Below are 19,600 nucleotides of genomic sequence, written 5' to 3'. Positions count from 1 at the left end.
CATCTTTGTCTCTTTCTTCCTCTCTCTCCAAGTCTCTCTCTCTGTCTCAGTCTCTCTGTGTGTCTCTGTTTCTATGTCTCTCCTCCTCCTCCTCTTTCTTCTTCTTTTTTTGGCTAGGCAATAGGGTTAAGTGACTTGCCCAGACAGCTAGTAAGTGTTATGTGTCTGAGGCTGGATTTGAACTCAGGTCTTCCTGACTCCTGGGCCAGTGCTCTATTCACTGTGCCACCTAGCTGCCTTCTCCTCCTCCTCCTCCTCCTTCTCCTCTCTCTCTCCTCTCTCTCTCTTTCTCTCCTTCCCCCCTTCCCCTTCTCTCCCCTCCTCCCCCATCTCATCACACACAACAGTCCCCAAAATAGTCCCTACTATTTCTCTTCCAAGATATAAAGCAGATCCATTAAGCACTTCCTCCCAAAGAGTCAGCTTCCAGCATACCTAAAGGATTCTGGGTTGGTGAGTTTTAGGAAGGAATGGCCAAAGACCAAATTAAGCCATGTCTTTGTCCAGGCTGATCGTGTAAGTCCCCTTTCAGGCTAATGACTGGAGGTAAAAATGAGACTTGAGCTTCTCCGCAGAAAGACTCTCATTTGGATTATGTTCTCCAGACACTCGTGATAATTAATCACATAACAGAGACACCTGAACAGTTAAAAGCTAAGCCGTGTTCTAGTTTTGTAGTGGGAAATCGCCTCTGGATTCTGAGGACCTGCACAAGAAGAAATAAAATCAGAGACAGAAAGGGGAGAGAGATCGATAGCAGGAGGAGGAGGAGGAAATGTGGTGGGGGAGGGAAGGGCAGCAGGGATAAAAATAAAGAGGGAATTAAAGAAGTAAAGACCACAAGAAGCATGACTGACAGCATTTCAGGTTGGCCTTTTCTCTCCCAAGCTAAGAGATCGCAGACGCTCAAAACAGAAAAGGCATCATGAGTGTGTTTATTGGGAATAGTATGGTCTGTGAGTCTGCAGCAACAATCAGACAGCAGTTGAGTGAGACACAGAGAGAGAGAGAGAGAGAGAGAGAGAGAGAGAGAGAGGAGAAGAAGAAGAAGGAGGAGGAGGAGGAGGAGGATGACGAGGAGGAGGAGAGAGACAGAGAGAGAGGGAGAGAGGAAGGGGAAGGGAGAGAAAGGAGGAGAGAGAGAGATGGGAGGGGGTCAGAGAGAGGGAAGAAGGGGGAGGGGAAGAGAGAGACAGAGAGAGGAAGAGAAGAAGGGAGAGAGAGAGAGAAAAACTTTAATTTTTTTCTTTTTCTTTTTTTTTTAGGCAATTGGGGTTAAGTGACTTGCCCAGGGTCACACAGCTAGTTAATTTTTTTCAAAAATAGTTTAAAGTAGCCATTGAGGCCAGCCATCCCTCGATGGCTGAAGATTTTGTCCTGCAGTCCTGGAAGATGCTTATAATCTATAGGAGAGAACTAGAACCTGGTCCAGCTCCCATCCCGCTTAACTCCTGCCCGATGACTTCCCAGAATGTTACTACCTCTTACTCCCTGTGGCTGCCTTCTTGGGGCAGAAAATCCCACCAGCCCTCAGCATGTCAGTTCACATCAGGTCCCTTTTAATAGCACATACCCCAACAAACAGAGTGGAACACATTTTCTGTGGGTTCTAGTTCCCACAGGGAGAAGGTCTGTGATGATATGGGGCTGAGCCAAAGCAGGAATATGGTACCTGTCCTAGCCCTTTCTCCATCTCCTAGGACCTCCCGAGCATCAGGCCTTGAACATGGAACATGAGAAATGTGTTGAGCAAAAGCAGTCTAGCTGATGAGGCATTTGTATCACTGTCACAAGAACTACTGCCCATGAAACTGGTCGGCAGTGTACACCACAAATATACCTAATGCTTATATATTGCTGTGAGTCCGATCCTCACAACCGTCTTGTGAAATAGGTGCTATAACTATCCGCAGTTTTTTAGATGAGGAAACTGAGGCTGAGACTTGCCAAGGGTAACAAAACTTGCAAGCGTCTGAATCAAATTTAATTCAGGTTTCCATTTCAATCGATTCAGATTGAAATTTGGTTCCCCCAGATCTCAAGTCCAGCTTTCTAAGTCATCTGACTGCCATAGAAACTCCTAGGGGGATCTGGAATCCTTGTAATAGTGGCATCCTTATAATAATGTCCACTAGTGGGCAGAGTGCTAAACTTGGAGTCAGGAATAGATGATACTAGGTGTGCAGCCATGGGTAAGTTATACCACCTGAGTCTCAGTTTCCTCATTTGTAAAGTGGGGATAATAACCTATCCCATAAGGCTATTTGAAATTCAAATGAGAAAACATATATGAAGCACTTTGTGGATTTTATAGTATCATTATAATGGCCTCCTCTAAGATCTGTACACACCAAGGTAATAATAATATACCTCTCCCAACTAGAGTTAAGCTCCTTAAGGGAGGGACTGACTGGGTTTTATTTGTGGTGCAGTTGTTTTTCAGTCATGTCCAACTCTTCGTGACCCCATTTGGGGTTTTCTTGGCAAAGATATGAGAGTGGTTTGCCATTTCCTTCTCCAGCTCATTTTATGGATGAGGAAACAGAAGCAAACAGGGTTAAGTCACTTGTCCAGGGTCACACAGCTAGAAGTGCCTGAGGCAGATTTGAACTCAGGTCTTCCAGTGCTCTACCCAATGTGCCTTTATCCACTACAATGTTGAGAATATTTATTAGGAGGCCCTTTTAATAAATACTTGCGGATTGAATGGTATTCAAAGAGGCACTCAAAGAACCAAACTGTACAGATACTCCCCCAAATGTTTTTTTTTTAATTTCTGCTAATTGTCACAACCTCTCTCCTCTACTGAGTCATTAACAGGGCAGCTAGAATGGAACAACTTGACAGGTTTTATGTGTCATCCTCCCCTTTTTATTTCTCTCGCTCCCCCTTTCTGTGGGGGTCTTCACGAGAAAAGAAATGACCAAAAGGGAGCTAGATAGTACAGTAGATAGAGTACTTGGTCCGGAGTCAGGAAGATCTGAGTTCAAATCCAGCCTAAGATACTTATTAGATATGTGACCTTGGGCAAGTCACTTAACCTGTCTGCCTCAGTTTCCTCAACTGTAAATGGGGATCATAATGGCATGTACATCACAGGATTGGTGTGAAGATCCAATGAGATAATAATTGTGAAGCACTTAGTACAGTGCCTAGCACATAGCTGGCACTTGATAATACTTTTTCCTTCTCCCACCTTCTTACACCTTCAGGTCCCATTTGTGCCCTGGAGGGGACAAAACAAGAACTAGACATTAGGGTTAACTTAATCCAACCTACCTAAATAGAAAAACCACTACAATATTCCCAATGAGTGGTTATCTAGGCTCCTCTTGAAGATCTTCAGTGATGGGAAACTCACTACCTCCAAAGACAGCCCCTTCTACTTTTGGATAGCTCCAAATGTTAAGAAGTTTGTTTGTTTGTCTTTCCCTTACCCTGAGTTATAATTCTGCCCCCCTTCTACTTACTGCTCCTAGTTCTGCTCTCTTAGACTAAGCATCTTGCATAGTGCTAGGCACATAAGGAGTTCAAAATACACTTTATTGATTGACTGATTAAGCAAAACACACCTAATCCATCTTCCACATGAGAAGCCTTCAAATGGAATGTAAGTTCTTGGCCAACAGGGACAGCCTCTTTTTGTTTGCTTGTTTGTCTTTCTATCCCTAGTTCCTAGAATGGTCTTTGGCACCTAGGAGGACTTTAATCAATGCTGGTTCACTGACTGGGTGATTGAAATATTTGAGACGGTTTTATGCCCCACACCCAAGTCTTTTCTTCTCTAAGGACCTCCAGGTCCTTCAACCAATCTTCTTTTGTCATGCTCTCCAATCTCTCTTCATCAGTATAATCATCCTCTTCTAGACATTTTTGGTTTACAAATGTCCTCTGTAAAAATAAGAGTTTACACACTAATGCATTGCTGGTAGAGCTGTGAACTGGCCTAACCATTCTGGAAAACAATTTGGAGCCAGGCTGAGTGACCAAAATGTTCATTCACTTTGACTCAGAGATACACTAGGCATAAATCCCAAGGAACATAAATCCCTAGGGCAGCTAGGTGGCACAGTGGATAGAATGCTAGCCCTGGAGTCAGGAAGACTCATCTTGTTGAGTTTAAATCTGGCCTGAGACACGTCCCAGCTGTATGACCCTGGGTAAGTCACTTAACCCTGTTTGTATCAGTTTCCTCATCTGTAAAATGAGCTGGAGAAGGAATGGCAAGCCACTGTAGTAACTTTGCCAAGAAAACCCAGAATGGGATCATGATGGGTCAGACATGACTGAACAACAACAAATAAATCCCAAGAGGGTCAAAGAAAAGTTCTATATGTACTAAAACACTTATAGCATCACTGCACATAAAGAGTGTGCTCCTTGACTGATGGATGGCTAAACAAATCGGGATATATGAATGCACCAGAATAATAACAATGACTGTGTGATGAATAACAAAACAGCAAATATAAAGAATAGAGATGCCTGAGAAAACAAACATACAACTGATGCAGAGTGAAGTAAGCAGAACAAGGAAAACAATGTATGTGATAATTACAACAATGTAAATGGAAACAACGTTAATAAAAAAAAAAAAAAAGAAACTGAACACTGCTTAATTATAGTAGCCAAGCATGGCTGGGAAGAAAAGATACAACAGTGAACTTTGCAAGGAGAAGGGAGTGGGTTAGAGGTGTGGAATGTGGTGTATACTGTCAGACAATTAAAATGTTGGTTAGTTCTGCTGAGCTAATTTTCTTCCTCTTTCCTTTTTATTCTTTATTAAAAGGAAGGCTCTCTGGGCTGGGGAGGCATATGTTGGGAGATAAAAGTGAAGTAAGAATAAAGTATGATAAAAAAAAGTGTTTTACTTTTTTAAAGAAGAAATAAAGAATGAAATGTTGTGCCCAATACAATAATTCTATATGTGATCTAAAAAGGACACAGTAGAGCCAAACTATTATACTCTTGAGTTTGTTTCTACCTCTTATTAATGCAGCCTAAGATTCTATTGACTCTTCTGCCTGCCATATTCCACTAGACACATATTGATTTTACAATCCACTAAAACCTCCAGATCTTTTTTCACACAAACTGTTATCTCAGTCTTCTTTCCTCATTCTATATTCATGAAATTCACTTTTTTTGAGCCTCAGGATAGGACTTTACATTTATCTCATTCATTTTCACTGTAATAGATTCTGCTAATTTTTTAGTGAATCAAGATCCTTTGTGGATCCCAACACTGTCATATGATGTATTTTCTCTTACCCCAAAATTTGATATGCATTCCATTTATTTCCAAGTCACTGATGACAATGCTGAACAGCACAGAGTCAAGGACAGAGGCCTTGATTTAGCCAATGGAAACAGTCATCATTATTAACACTGGTCCCTTAATAACTACTTTTCTAGGTCTGATCATTCAACCAGATCTGAATTCACATAATATTAATAATCAATAAATAAACATTTATTAAGTGCCTACTGTGTACCACTGTGTTAAGCACTGGGCATACAAAAAGAGGGAAAAGACGGTCTCTACCCTCAAGGAGCTTTTAACCCAATAGGGGCGACAACATGAAAACAAATATATACAAAGTGAGTTACATACAGAATAAAGAGGAAATAATTAACAGACAGAAGGTATTAGAATTAAGAGGGGTTGGGAAAGGCTTCTAATAAAATATAGGTTTTAGTTGGGACTTAAAGGAAGCCAGGGAAGTTAGTAAGTCAGAGCTGAAGAAGGAGAGTGTTCCAGGCATGTGGGACAGCCAGGGAAAACCATCTTATCCACAGAAGAAGCAAGACAGAGTTTGTTGAATACTCTGTTGTATCTAGGGAATTCACTTGAATTCACTTGATCTAGGACTCCTATCAAAGAAGGGCATGAGGTCAACCTGGCATGGGCTGTTCTTCAGGTCATACTGACTCCTGGTGTTCACTGGCTCCCTTACTATGTGCTCTCAAACCATAAGGATCTTAGGAGCATTTATAGCCAGAAGTCACCTTAGAGACCATCTAATCTAACCATTCATTTCACAAATAAAGAAACCGAGATCTGGAGAGGTTATGGAACATGTTGATCAATCAACCAAAAAGCATTTATTAAGCACTGTGCTAAGTGCTGGGGATAAAAAAAAAAGGTAAAAAAGAGTCTCTGCCCTCAAGGAGCTTACATTTATATTTATATTAATTTATTTTATTAATTTAACTTATAACAAATATAATATATTTATATTAATATAAATAACTAGGTACATGCAAGATAAGTATAGCTAAGTGGCTCAGTATATAGAGCATCAGGCCTGAAGTCAAGAAGACTCACCTTCCTGAGTTCAAATCTGGCCTCAGATATTTACTAGCTGTGTGACCCTGGGCAAGTCACTTAACCCTGTTAGCCTCAGTTTCTTCATCTGCAGAATGAGCTGGAGAAGGAAATGGCAAACCACTCCAGTATCTTGCCAAGAAAACCCCAAATGAGGTCACAGAGTGTCAGACAGAACTGAAAAAATGACTGAACACACACACGCACACACAAGATATACAGAGTAAATGTAAGTAGGGGAAGGTATTTGCAACTGGGGAGACTAGGAAAGGCCAGAGGTCAGTCACATGGCTAGTCAGTAGCAATATTAAGATTGGGGCCCAAGTCCTGACACCAAAGTGAGATCCAGGGTTCTTTCCACCATACTGTTTTGGTTTTCCTTAATAAAAAAACTCTAGACAAAACAAACTTTTAAAAGCCTGAATGTTGTGTACATATAATGACTAAGTTTGGTCCCAAAGGAAAGATGAGAAAATGGAGATGGGGATGCTCATATGATCTTTATCTTCCCCCCTTTTGGACTAATTCTTAGACTTCCTCAAATTAATATATTTTCCTATCACACAATGCTATTCTACCAGTTCTTTTAATCTATTCTGTGCTGTTTGAATTATATATTTTGTAGCCATAGCCTCTTCATGAATCCTGTCCAAGTCTCAGTGATACCTATAAAGCTAAATTTGTCTCCTTGCGTTCAGATCTATGAGAAGTGGTGAGGGAGAGAAGGGCTAGCCTGGGAGTCAGGAACACCTGGATTCAAGTCCTACTTCTGAAACATCATGACTAGGGACTATGAACAAGTCACTTAACCTCTCCATGGTCCTAAGCAACTCCCTAGCACTGTAAGTTGCAGATAAGGTGCTGATTCGAATTGGTGGATAACATTTCCACATTGAGCATTCCCTACACTGATAAAAATCATGGGTCTGGAACAAACAAACAAACAAAAATATATTTATGTAAATAATATAATAATACAAATAGAAATATATAAACAATTTAAAGCGTGGAATATATATATATATATATATATATTCCATGCTTTAAATTATTTATTATTCGCATCTTGTTCATCATGTGTATATACACATATATACATACATACACACACACATATACATACATATATATCTCTGAGGCTTAGGGATTTCATTGCTGGCTCCCTTCTTGGAAACTGTCTCCTGTTAATTACTGGTCTTCTCTGTTAATATTCTTCTTTCTTTGTTGTACCTGCTATGCTCTGTGTTATCTGGCTGGGCACATTATACAGGCAGTTTTCTCCTTCCCCTTCTATTGTCAGTTAAAGTCCTCTTGGTCAGATTCACTGTACTTCAACCTTCTATGTTTTTACCATCCATTGCCAGGTGTGCTTCATCCCTGGCCAAAAGCCTGTCATTCCTACATATTAAGTCATGGCTGAAAAGTCCAAATCCCATCCTCACAGACCATCTTCTTAATGAGCTGTTTTCTTCCTAAATCCTTATTTGTCTTCCTTAGCCCTAACCTTCATACGGCAGGAAGTCAACAAGCATTTATTAAGCACATCTTCTATGCCAGGCACTGTACAAAGTGCCAGATGAGAACAGTAATAAAAAGAGCAGTGTTAAAAATTCTCCCTTTGAATTACTTCCTCCGCTCTTTTCAGAAACTCCCCAGCTTCCCTGATAACCTGGAAGATAAAGTCATCCCTCCATACCTATCACCTTTGGCTCTAATAAGGACATGAGCTTGTACTTTACACATGGACACTTTTACCTGGCCCTGGCAGACACACAAACTCGGCACGCTCTCTGCAGGTCTCTGAAAAAAATTCCTCTTGTCCTCCACATTTGCAAGAAACAAGATGCTTAGTGTTTTTTGTCCTGTTTTGTTTTGTTTCGTTCTTGTAGCTAACTCATGGCTAACTGCCATAGCAAACTGTCTGCTTCTCATGCCAATTTCTTATAGGCTCTGTTATTTGGGCCCCCTAGACGAGGCATTATTTATAGCAGGCCGTTTCCCCCAGAGCACATGCACACTTGCCCGGCTGTCTTTGGTCCCTGTTAATAGATTTCTGACAAAGTCCTAATACAAACAGAAGTTTTGAAATGGACTTAAGTGAAAATGGGACTTATGGCCCCTTCTCACCTTTTCCTTTTTCTTCTCTTCTCCCCTTTCACTGATCAGATTTCCAACAGCTGCTCCTTCTTCTAGCTTATATCTACCCTCATGCCCTCTATAATCAATCCATAATTGCAAAATCAGCCTTCAATAAATAAAAACTACTTTTAAAGATCCCACAATGGGGTCAGATTTTTGAACAATACCAGTTCAACCTATGAAATATCTGAGGGAAAACGATCATCTACCCTTTAAATTTCTTTTCTAGGATAAACATCCTCAATTCTTTGAACCAATCCTTCAATAAATGCAACAAATAAACATTTATCAGGCACCTGCTGTGTGCAAAATAGGAAACCAGGCATTGGAAAAGATACGAAGTCATTATTAGGGCTCAAAAATTACCGGGAACAAAGAATATTGTTTCATAAGCAAGGTCACAGAGAGGTTGATCAACTTATCCAAGGCCACACAGTAACACATCACGCTTTAGGAATAAGACCAGGGTGTCTTGGCCGCCGGTTCAGCATTCTGAGCATCAGATAGGATTTTCCTTCACTCGGTTTTACTGCTTTACTTATTCTTGCTCCTAGTCACCCCTGGTGCTAAAGTGTCCTTAGTATCTATCAGGTTGCCATTTTTCTTTTTCCTGGAGCTTGTGAAATGAGTTAAGGAAAAGAGAAAGGGCTTAAGTGTTCCTGCTGTCTAATCAAGTACCTCCACTGTGCTCCTGTGGGCCTTGCTCACTGAGCATCAAGCATGCCTTCTTTCCCCCAAAAGGAGAACATCCATCCCCAAAGAAGGTACCTAATGTTCCTCTCAAAGCCAATCACAGCCAAGGCACCTGACAGATTAAACAGGACAGCATGAACTGTCTTGATGAGTTAATCAAAGCAAAATGGAAGCTGAAAACTCCTTGATCAACAGATGTGGAAACCTGCTGCTGCAGTGACATTCAGGTTAAAAGAAATCTCAACCCATCAACAATTGCAACAGCCCTAGTGTTATTGGCACGGATTTAAACACTCAAGAGTTGCATTACACCAGCAGCTTTCTACTTCATTCCTCTGCCTCTAGGCAGAATGCAGTTTCAGGAGAAGAATGACAAGCTGGAGAGCACGAAGAAGAAGGTGCTTTTGAGAACAGTGAAGGGAGACCAACCAAGCCCTCGGGGGACTTGTTGGAGGAACTAGGGGAGGTCCTGCCTAGAGAAGAGAAGGTTGAGAGATGGTTTTCATGTAAAAGACAGGCTGACTTCTGGAATAGGTAAGATTTGTTCTTCTTGCCCCCAAAGGGTAGACACTACAGGGTGGTAGATTTGGATTAAGTATGAAGAAAAGCTTCCTAATGATTAGAGATCTCCCAAAATGGAATCAGAGGCCCTGGAAGGTAGTGAGTGGCACATCGCTGTAAGACTTCGAGCAGTAACAGTATGAAAAATGAACTAAATGTAAAAGCATTTATTAAGGCTTTCTTTGTGCACAGTACCTTAAAAGAGTTCGGTACACAAAGTAAAATGCATGACAGTTCTGTTCTCAAGGAGTTTAATTGGGAGAAAGAGCACAAAGAAGAAAGTGTAATTGTCAAGCATTTGGCAAGCCTGGATTTCCTAATGGTGCAAAGGCAGAGCACATGGCAAGGCTCAGGCATCCTCAGGTTACATCCTGAGCTCAGATGACTGTGCCTGGGGGTCTGGCAGGTATGGAGTCAAGGCAGAGGAGGAAAGGCCTGGAGGAACTTAGGAGACTTGGTCCTCCATGTCACTGGAAGGAGTAAGGTTAAAGACTCCCATCTCATCAAAACCTCACGAGCTGTCAAGCAGCTGGGATCGGGTCAAAGGAAGGGGCAAAGGGAAGGCAAGAGGAGAAAAGTGCCCCTGGTGGTAGAGGGTCTTCTCACTGCCCAGCCAAGTCAGACCATATCTATGGTCACTTAAGGAGGATGCAGACAAGGACTCCTACTTCACGTATTGATTTCAGACCCTTTCCAATAGGATTCTAAGGCATTAGAATCTATACTAATCTTTAGTTTAATAAGTGCTATGAAAAATGCCTTATATCTAACCTAAATCCTCATGCTTCATTTAATTCAATTCCTCAGTATAATGGGAAACATTTGATTATCAAACTCAGCATAAGAGCCCTATGGTAAAACATCCTTCAGTCTTCATGACTCTTGACTAACTAACCCTACTTCCTCTTCCTCTTCCTTTTAGACTGAGAGTCAGGCGATCAGTGACAGGAGACCCTCACTAGTCTGTCTCTTCATCCTGGAATCAGGCTCTATTGTTGCTCCATATAAAGGTCACCCTTCTGAGTCATGTGTTCAGACTACAGGATCTTTTTTCTCCTGCTATAGCACAGCTAGGCCATTTTCATTTTGTATTAAGGCAGCCAGATTTTTCTTCCCATCCATGTGACCAGGACTTGTCCATTTTGACTCTCATTTTGGGGGAGACACATCTGTAGTTCACCAAAGCCTTTCCGAAGTTTGAGCATCTTTCCAGAACTGCTCTCCTCCCAGATGAAGTTGGAAGGATCTTGGACGCCATTTTGTACAAGCCTTAGGAACAAGAACTCCATCTGCAACACCTCCCCAAAAATAGTCATCCAGCCATCCTTTGAAGACCTCTAGTGAGAGCGGTACCACTATGTCCAGGGGTGGCCCATTCTATTCAATAGTTCTTAAATCGTTTTTTGGGGTTTTTTTGGTGAGGCAATTGGGGTTAAGTGACTCACCCAGAGTCACACAGCTAGTGAGTGTTATGTATGAGGCTGGATTTGAACTCAGGTCCTCCTGACTCCAGAGCTGGTGCTCTATCCACTGTGCCACCTAGCTGCCCCTCAATATTTCTTAATGTTAGGAAGTTTTTTCTTACAATAAACAGGATGAGTTATGCAAATATACTTAGCAAACTGAATAAGCCCACTCCCTAGTGAATCAATTAAGACCCTGTGGACCACATTAAACAACACCAGACCTGGGACTGACATTCCCCTTCCCCTGCAACCACCACTCCTTAAGGCATGCCAAGTTCACACTGCTTTCAGGCGAGGTAACCACTCTGAGTGTACGAAGATTCAGCCAATCCTCTACCCACCTCTTCAATCACTGGGTGATTCTGGCTGGGAGGCCCCGTGCAATACAGAAACTATATTATGTATTATCATTTGATACAAATACTGAGATTTTCGTTGGCTAAAACGCAGCGCCAAATACTAAGCCTTTGCTGCTAACATGTATGCAAAATAAAGGCAGAAATTTGGGCAAGATGGATGACACATACTCACCTGGATTCCCTCAGTCATGACTCAAATTCATCTGCATCTAAGCCAGAGATTGAGGATGTATAAGGGTAACTAACCATAAGTTAAGTAGTCACATGTAACAACAACAACAAACCTTTGATCTCTGGCCCTGACACAGGAGTAAAACAAATGAAAAATCTACTTTTAGCTTAGAAGCACTCTGATTTTTGTTAGCTGGTTATGATGGCTATGACAAAGGCGCTCTCAGTCTGCTTTTATCAGGCAAAAACCCTAGTCACTGTACCCTAGCAGAATGAAACTGAGGTGGCTAGACTGGCCCTGAAGAAATCAGACCTGAATACAAGTAGCAAGGAGCAATGCCCAGGACAGATAAGCTGGCAAAGACAAATGCTCAGAAAGGATCAGCCCCAGTGAGAGCAGGGCTATTATATCAGGGCCCCTTGTGGAAGATTCCTATTCATGCTAGCTTTCCTTACTGTTGGAGCATACATTTGTGAGACAGTGTGTTTATGAGGGGAATGTTCTACTACAAATCTTACTATGTTTTCTCCTTAAATACCTTTGGTTTTAGTTAATTGTGACTGCTGACTAGCGCCAAAAGTGGAAACACTGGTGGGGGCTCATGAGGAATGGCTTTGAGTGAATGCAGAACCCCTGCAGAGTGCCTAGAACTTAGAGTAATCCTTCTGGGGGATGATCCATGTGACACTCAGGTGCCACAGGTGCTACAATCTCAATTTTTTACTTTTTCCAGCCCACCAACAGGTCCTAATAACCAAGGGTTATTAATGAGAGATTCTCATTCTAGAGACTGAGGAAGAGAACAGAGCAAGACTGTCCCCTAAAACCATTTAAACACAACAGCTACAAGCAGTTCTAGATAGAAAGAAAGAGCCTGAGAATATACAGGAAGAAAGGGGACTATAGGCAGACTTCCAGGTGATGCTCTGGGTTTCCTGGGCTGACACACTGTCTGTACGGCTTTGGATTTCCAAAGAATATGTATGCCCCATCACGTAGCACTCGTCTCTGGGTAAACAAGGGGGAAAATCACCCACGGCTAATCAGGCTGCAGGTGGTGACTGGAGACAGGAATCATTTGACTCCCTCCTCCTCCCTCATCTCCACCAAAAGTGGCCTTCAGGTGAGGATGTCAGATTAGCCGAGTCTTGCAGGAAAATCAGGAAGAGGGTAAGAGCAAGCAAAGCGGGGGATGGTGGCAGGAATGAGGAATTAAGTGAAGAAAAATGGCAGGAGAAACAGGGAGACGCACCAGCATGCTTTCTGCAGCAGGCTTGGCCCATGAATCGAGAGGTGACAAGTCTCTCATCTCGGATGCCAAAAGCCAGGGGCTCAGTGCTGCAGCAGGTACTACATCCACACCTGCCAGCCCTTGGAAAAAAGCTATAAAGCATCACAGGAGGGCTGTGTAGTGTTAAATTCTGGAAGCTGCAGAGGGTTCAGCCTTGGAGAGTGGCAGCAGCAAATGTCCAAGGTGCAGGAGGCCGGTTTCCAGAGATGCCTTGTCCCATGTCTCCCCTCCCTCTACCTTGCAGGTATCTCCCTGGGGGATGGAGGTAGGGGGAGGGAAGATCCTGAAAGTAGGTGCCACAGTCCCACACTCCAGGTTATTCCACCTGCCCCAGGTGAAGCTTGGGGTTGGGGGAGGGGGGCCCAGCCATGGGATCTTCTGATCAAGCACAAAAAGGACTGTGTGTGATTTATGGATAATGGGCAAGATGACAGAAAGCTGGAATGCCTTGTAAATAAAAGCAAGTCATAAAACAGCTCAGTCCAAGTTTCTATGGAAACCCAAAAGGGTCATGTGGGCCATGCACAGAGCTGCAGCCCCCTTCCAAGGCAATGCCAACATCTGTTTCCCTACCTGTAAAAGGTATTTCAAAAACAGGGCAACTTCATGCCCCCAGGGGACACCTGGGACTTCACATATTAGTGATGCAAAGATGAGGGGATGGCTAAGAATGGTTCACTGATCTTTTGGCTCCATTTCTCACTTGTCTTAGATATACTGCCTTTGCAATGGCAAAGATTATAAGATGCTTTCTTGTGCTATATCAGAGGCTTGTCCTGGGCATCTTTGCTGTACATAGAACATTCACTTTGTCCTCACTCTACGATGGGGGAAGAGAGAGGAATGAGGAGGGGAGGCAGAAGGACATAGGCTTCTGAGCCAGGAAGAGAGACCCAAATTCAAGTCTTACTCTTGACACATATTAGCTGGATGACTCCCAGAAAGTTAATTATCCTCTTAGTGGCCCCAGGCAACTTTCTAAGATTGGAAATTGCTTTTCTTCGAAATGTCTCCCCTATCTTGTACTTGTGAAATTAATTTTTTTGAACCCATCTGTAAGTCTTACATGTACCTCTTACAGAATTTCATCTTACTAAATTCAGGCCCAATGCTCTACCATAGGTTCTTAACCCTTTTTTGGTCATGGACCCCTTTGGCAGTCTGGTGAAGACCATGAACCCCTTCTTATAATAATATTTTTACATATATCAAATAAAATACATGAGATTATAAAAGAAGTTGCTTATGTTCATTAGCAAAGGGAGCTTCTTCTATGAATTTTCCTATGCTAATGAAAAGAATGAGGAGGAAAAGGAGGAGGAGGAGGAGAAGAAGAAAAACGGGGGGGAGAAAGGGGCACATGAAGAGAAGAAGAAAGACTCCTTATTCCAGGTCTTCTTTCCAGGAGGAGCACAGCGGAAAGAATCTAGGATTTCTCTGTATTCTGATGAAATGAACCTGGACCCAGCCACCCCCACACCCCAGCTGGAGCCCTTCCAATGGTAAATTCAGGAGTGTGAAAAATTCCAGATGATCTGAAAGACAATGATAAGTCTTCCCACAAAACACTAAGTATTTTCCACAGGTATGAAAGCTATCCACAGAGCAGAGTCCCTTCTATGGGAGGCCAAGATTTCCCTGTAGAGATGAACTCCCAGCCCAACAGAATTCTAAATAAAATCTGAGAGCTAGAAGGAACTTGAGCAGCCACCTAATCCAATCCATAGACAAAAGGGAGGCTCCCCACAACATACCCCCAAAAAACGGTCATTTGCCCTCTGCTCGAAGACCTCCAAGGAGGGAGAACACCCCACCTCTAGAAGCAGCTCATCGCACTTAGGAACAACTCTAATTGTTAGATTTTCCTGATGTTGAGCTTAAATAATGATAGCTAACATTTATATAGTGCTTTAAGTTTTCAGAGCACCTAACATATTAATATATGTAATTAATACATCTCACTTGATCCTTACAACAACCTTGTGAAATAGAAGCTACTGTTATCCCCATTTTATAGATAAGAAAACTGAACCTGATAGGGGTTACATGACTTGCCCAGGGACACACAGCTAATAAGTATCTGATGTAGAATTTGAACTCAGGTCTTCATGACTTCAGGCCCAGTACCTACCTGCCCTTTTTTGTAGCTTCCACCCTTCTTCCTGGTATTGCCCTCTGGAGCCAAATGGAAAAAGTCTAATTGCTGTACCACATGAAAGACCTTGAAATTCTGAAAGACCACTATCACATCCCTGAGTCTCATCTTCTTCAGGCTAAACATGGCCAAGTGCTTTAGTTGATCCTTCCATATCACAGATTCAAGGCCATTTACCGTTCATTTTGCCCTTCTCTGCACTCTCCAGCTTCTCAAACTAAGGTGCCAAGAACTGAACCCAATTCTCCAGATGAAGTCTAACAGAGCAAAGAAGGATGACACCCTTACTCCTTACTCCTGGAAGCTATGCCCTCTTCAACACAACCAAAATCAAATGAGCAGTTTGGGCTGCACATCACCCTGCTGACTCATTTAGCTCAATCGTTTTCAGTCCACTAACACTGCCAGAACTGCAGTCTAACCAAGTCTCCTCCATCTTGTATTTGTGAAATTGATTTTTTGAACCCATGTATAAGACTTACATTTATCCTTTGCTGGATTTCACCTTACTAGATTCAACTCAATATTCTAAAGCAGGGGGTCTTGATCTTTTTTTATATCCCAGACCATTCTGGCAGTCTGGTAAAGCCCATAGACCCCTGCTCAGAACAATGTTTTTAAACACATCACACAGGATTACAAAAGAAACCAGTTATATTGGCATATAGTTATACAAATAATAATTTTTTAAAAACCCAACAAGTTCATGGAGCCCAGGTTAAGAACCTCTATCTAAATCTATATCTCTTCATATTTTCCCATGAATATTTAAAAACCAGGTTCAAATGCCCCATTGGTCATAGGGTGGAGGAGATAAGGACCCATGTATGGCTCCTGGGTATGTTAATGTCCAAGGACTAGAAAAGGGAGCAGAGCTAGAGATTGCTGTTACACAATTCCCTCTCCCTACTTGTCGTCTGTCATCTTCAGTACCTCCCACACCCTCAATTTCAAAATGTCAAGTGTCCTTCCCCCCACCCCTACCAAAGAGTTGGGAACCTCTGATCTAATCCAATCTCATGCCCTCATTTCATAGAGAGGAAAATGGGGCCTCAAGAGTTTAAGTGACGGTCCAGATAGAAAGTACAGGGTCTAGTGGAAAGATCATTGGTTTTACAGTCAGAAGATCTGAGTTCAAGTCCTGTCTTTCCCACTTATTAGCTATATGATCATCAGCAAGTTATTTCACTTCTCCACACCTCAACTTTCCTCATCTGTAAAATGGGAAGAATAAGACTTGCACAGGGTTATTGTGAGGAAAACACTATATAAAGGAGAGCTCATATCAAATGGTAGAGCCAAGACTCAAATCCAGGTCTGGTGACTCTCAGTCCAGGGTTCCATGATGCCTTCAAATTCAGTCCTTTGCTTAAATCTGGCTCAGATCTGGGCTCTGCCCCTTCAGGAATCACTCCCTTCCAAGTTGATATCTTAAACTTTCTGACCAAACCAGGATGTTTGGAGGGAAACCCTACTATGGGCTCCTGACGTGGTAATATCCTCTAGCCCGTCATCAGTTACCTCTTCCTGGGAATGACGATGTTACCTGAATGTCTGAGGCTCCCTGGGAAGAGCAGTTCTGCAGTTTGTACATCCAATACTCCTTCGCAGTGACAAAGAAGTTCCAGGGCAGCAGGGAGCCAATTCCCATGCTGAAGAAGATGATGTAGGCTCCATGGTAGCGATCATGAGGCTTGGGGGAGCTATAATGGCTTCCGGGATGTTCCTCAAGCAAGGGGGACTGTTCATCTGGTGGAGCGCTGTTTGGAGCTTTGTACATGGAGTTGGAGTGGTGGTAAAACCCATCTTCCGAGGCAATGGCCACTATCGGGAGACAGAGAAAGACTTACGTCAGAGTCAAAAGCAGACTAAGAGGACCATTGGAATCACATTGATCTTAAATAACCCAATCTCAGAAAAAGAAATAGATCTAGTTGTAAAGGAACTGCCAAAGGAAAAAAAAAATTCCTATACCTGATGGATTTACAGGAGTCTATCAAACTTTTAAATATATATATATATACATTATTTTCCCCAATTATATGTAAAGATAATTTTTAATATTCATTTTTTAAAAATTTGAGCTCCAAGTTTTCTCCCTCCCTCTCCCCCCTCCCCCCTCCCTGAGATGGTAAGCAATTTGTCTATCAAACTTTTAAAGAACATTTAGCACCCAGACTTTACACATTACTCTCAAAACACTGAGAAAGAAAGCACCCTACCAGAATCATTTTATGAGACAAACAAAGCCCTAATATCTAATCAGGGAAAGATAAAACACAGAAAGAAAACTGCCGGTCAGTATCATTAATGAACATTGATTCAAAAGTTTTAAGCAAAATCATACTAGTCTACAGCAACTTATCCAAGAAATCATTTGTTATGATCAAGTGGGATTTGTACCAGGGATGTAAGAATGGTTCAACATTAAGACGATAATCAACATAATCAATCATATTAAAAACCAAAACATCCAAAACCACATAATTACCTCAATAGATATAGAAAAAGCCTTTGACAAAGTACAACACTCCTTTATGTTAAAAACAAACAAACAAAAAACAACCCTATAAAATAAAGGCATGGAGGGCCTTTTTAAATCATAAAAAGCATTTATCTGAAACCAAAAGCAAACATAATATGCAATGGGGATACACCAGAACCTTTTTCATTAAATACAACAGTGAAGCAAGGCTGCCCACTCTTACCACTGTAATATGATATAGTTCTAAAAATGCTAGCAATAGCAATAAGTCAAGAGAAAGGAATTAAAGGAAGAAAGATAAAGAGGAGATAAAAATATCCTTGTTTGTTAATGATATGATCGTATACTTGGAAAACCCCAGGGAATGAGCAAAGATAGTAACTGAGACAAGTAGCTTTAGCAAAATTGTAGAGTATAAAATATAACCTCACAAACCAATAGCATTTCTACATAAAAATAATAACAAAATACAAGAAGCAAATAGAAAAGGAAATCTTATTTCAAATAACTACAAAATGCATGAACTATCTAAGGATTAATTTCCCAAAGCACACAAAAGACTTCTATAGATTCAATTGCAAAGTGTTCCTTCAAGAAATAAAGAATAATTTAAATAGCTGAAGCTATTTAATATGAATAGCACTTAATATTCAATGCTCATGGCTAGGACATGCCAATATAATAAAAATGCCAATAGTACCAAAATTAATTTATACTTTTAGTGCTGTACCAATCAAATTACCAAGGGGATACTTTACAAAGCTTAATAAGATAATAACAAAATTCATTAAAAAAAAAGATCTAGCATATCAAGGGAAATGATAAAAAGAAGTAAGGACAAAGGGGGAATAGCACTTGCAGACCTCAAATTATATTATAAAGCAGTAGTCATCAAAACCATCTGGCATTGGTGAAGAATAGAGAGATCAATGGAATGGACTAGACAAGGGGGATTCAGAAACAATAGAATCCAATAACCCAATGTTTGACAAAGTAGAAAACATAAATTATTCAGGGAAAAACTCCCTATTTGATTAAAAAAAAATCTGCTGGGAAAACTGGAAAGCAGTCTGGCAGAAATTAGGTTTAGACCGACACCTTATATCTGGGTAGCTAGGTGGAACAGTAAATAGAGTGCCAGGCCTGGAGTCAAGAAGACTCATCTTCCAGAGCTTGAATTTGGCCTCAGACACTTACTAGCTGTGTCTCTGGGCAAGTCACTTAACCTTATTTGCCTCAGTTTCCTACTCTGTAAAACGACCTGAGAAGGAAATGGCAAACCATTCCAGTATCTTTGCCAAGAAAACCACAAATGATGTCACAAAGAACTGGACATGACAGAAAAATGACTGAACAACAACAATAACAAAAAAATCACCTCATATCACACTCCACAGTATATTCTAAATGAATATGTGACCTTAATATTAAAAATGATACTATTAAAAAATTAGAAGAGAAACAGATCACATATCTCTCACAGCTATGGATAAGAGATATATTCTTAACAAGAGACAGAAGCAATTACAAAAGATAAAATAGATAACTTTGATCACTTGAAACTGAAGTGCTTCTGCACAGACAACATTAATGCATCTAGGATAAGAAGAGAAGTGGTGGAATGGGAAAAAATAATCTTTGTATCAAATTTCTCTGATAAGGGTTTGGTACCAAAGAAATAAAACACACACATATGTATGCATGTATGTGTATATATTCCTATATATATATATGTATATGCCATTCCCCAATAGATAAATGGTCAAAGCATATGAACAAACAGTTCTCAAAAGAAGTGCAAAGTGTTCACAACCACATGAAAAAAGTGCCCCAAATCACTAATAATAAGAGAAATGCAAATTAAAACAACTGGAGGTTTTACCTCACACCTTGCAAACTGGCAAAAACCATTTTAAAAAATGGCAACAGTCACTGCTGAAATGGTTGTAGG

At 41.2% G+C, this 19,600-nt stretch overlaps 1 protein-coding gene across 1 annotated transcript in view; it reads right to left on the bottom strand.

Annotated features, from left to right (window-relative positions):
• The window catches only part of SLC29A3 (solute carrier family 29 member 3), a 71,470-nt gene that overhangs the window by 43,895 nt on the left and 7,975 nt on the right, over positions 1–19,600 (bottom strand). Inside the window, exon 2 of the mRNA XM_027859013.1 lies at positions 16,711–16,988. Within this exon, the coding sequence (XP_027714814.1) occupies positions 16,711–16,988 (278 nt within the window). The remainder of the gene's footprint in view (positions 1–16,710; positions 16,989–19,600) is intronic.

Source organism: Vombatus ursinus, unplaced genomic scaffold (assembly GCF_900497805.2).
Source record: "Vombatus ursinus unplaced genomic scaffold, bare-nosed wombat genome assembly UNPS02000749.1, whole genome shotgun sequence".
Classification (NCBI taxonomy): domain Eukaryota; kingdom Metazoa; phylum Chordata; class Mammalia; order Diprotodontia; family Vombatidae; genus Vombatus; species Vombatus ursinus.
This window is presented reverse-complemented; position numbering and strand designations above follow the sequence as displayed.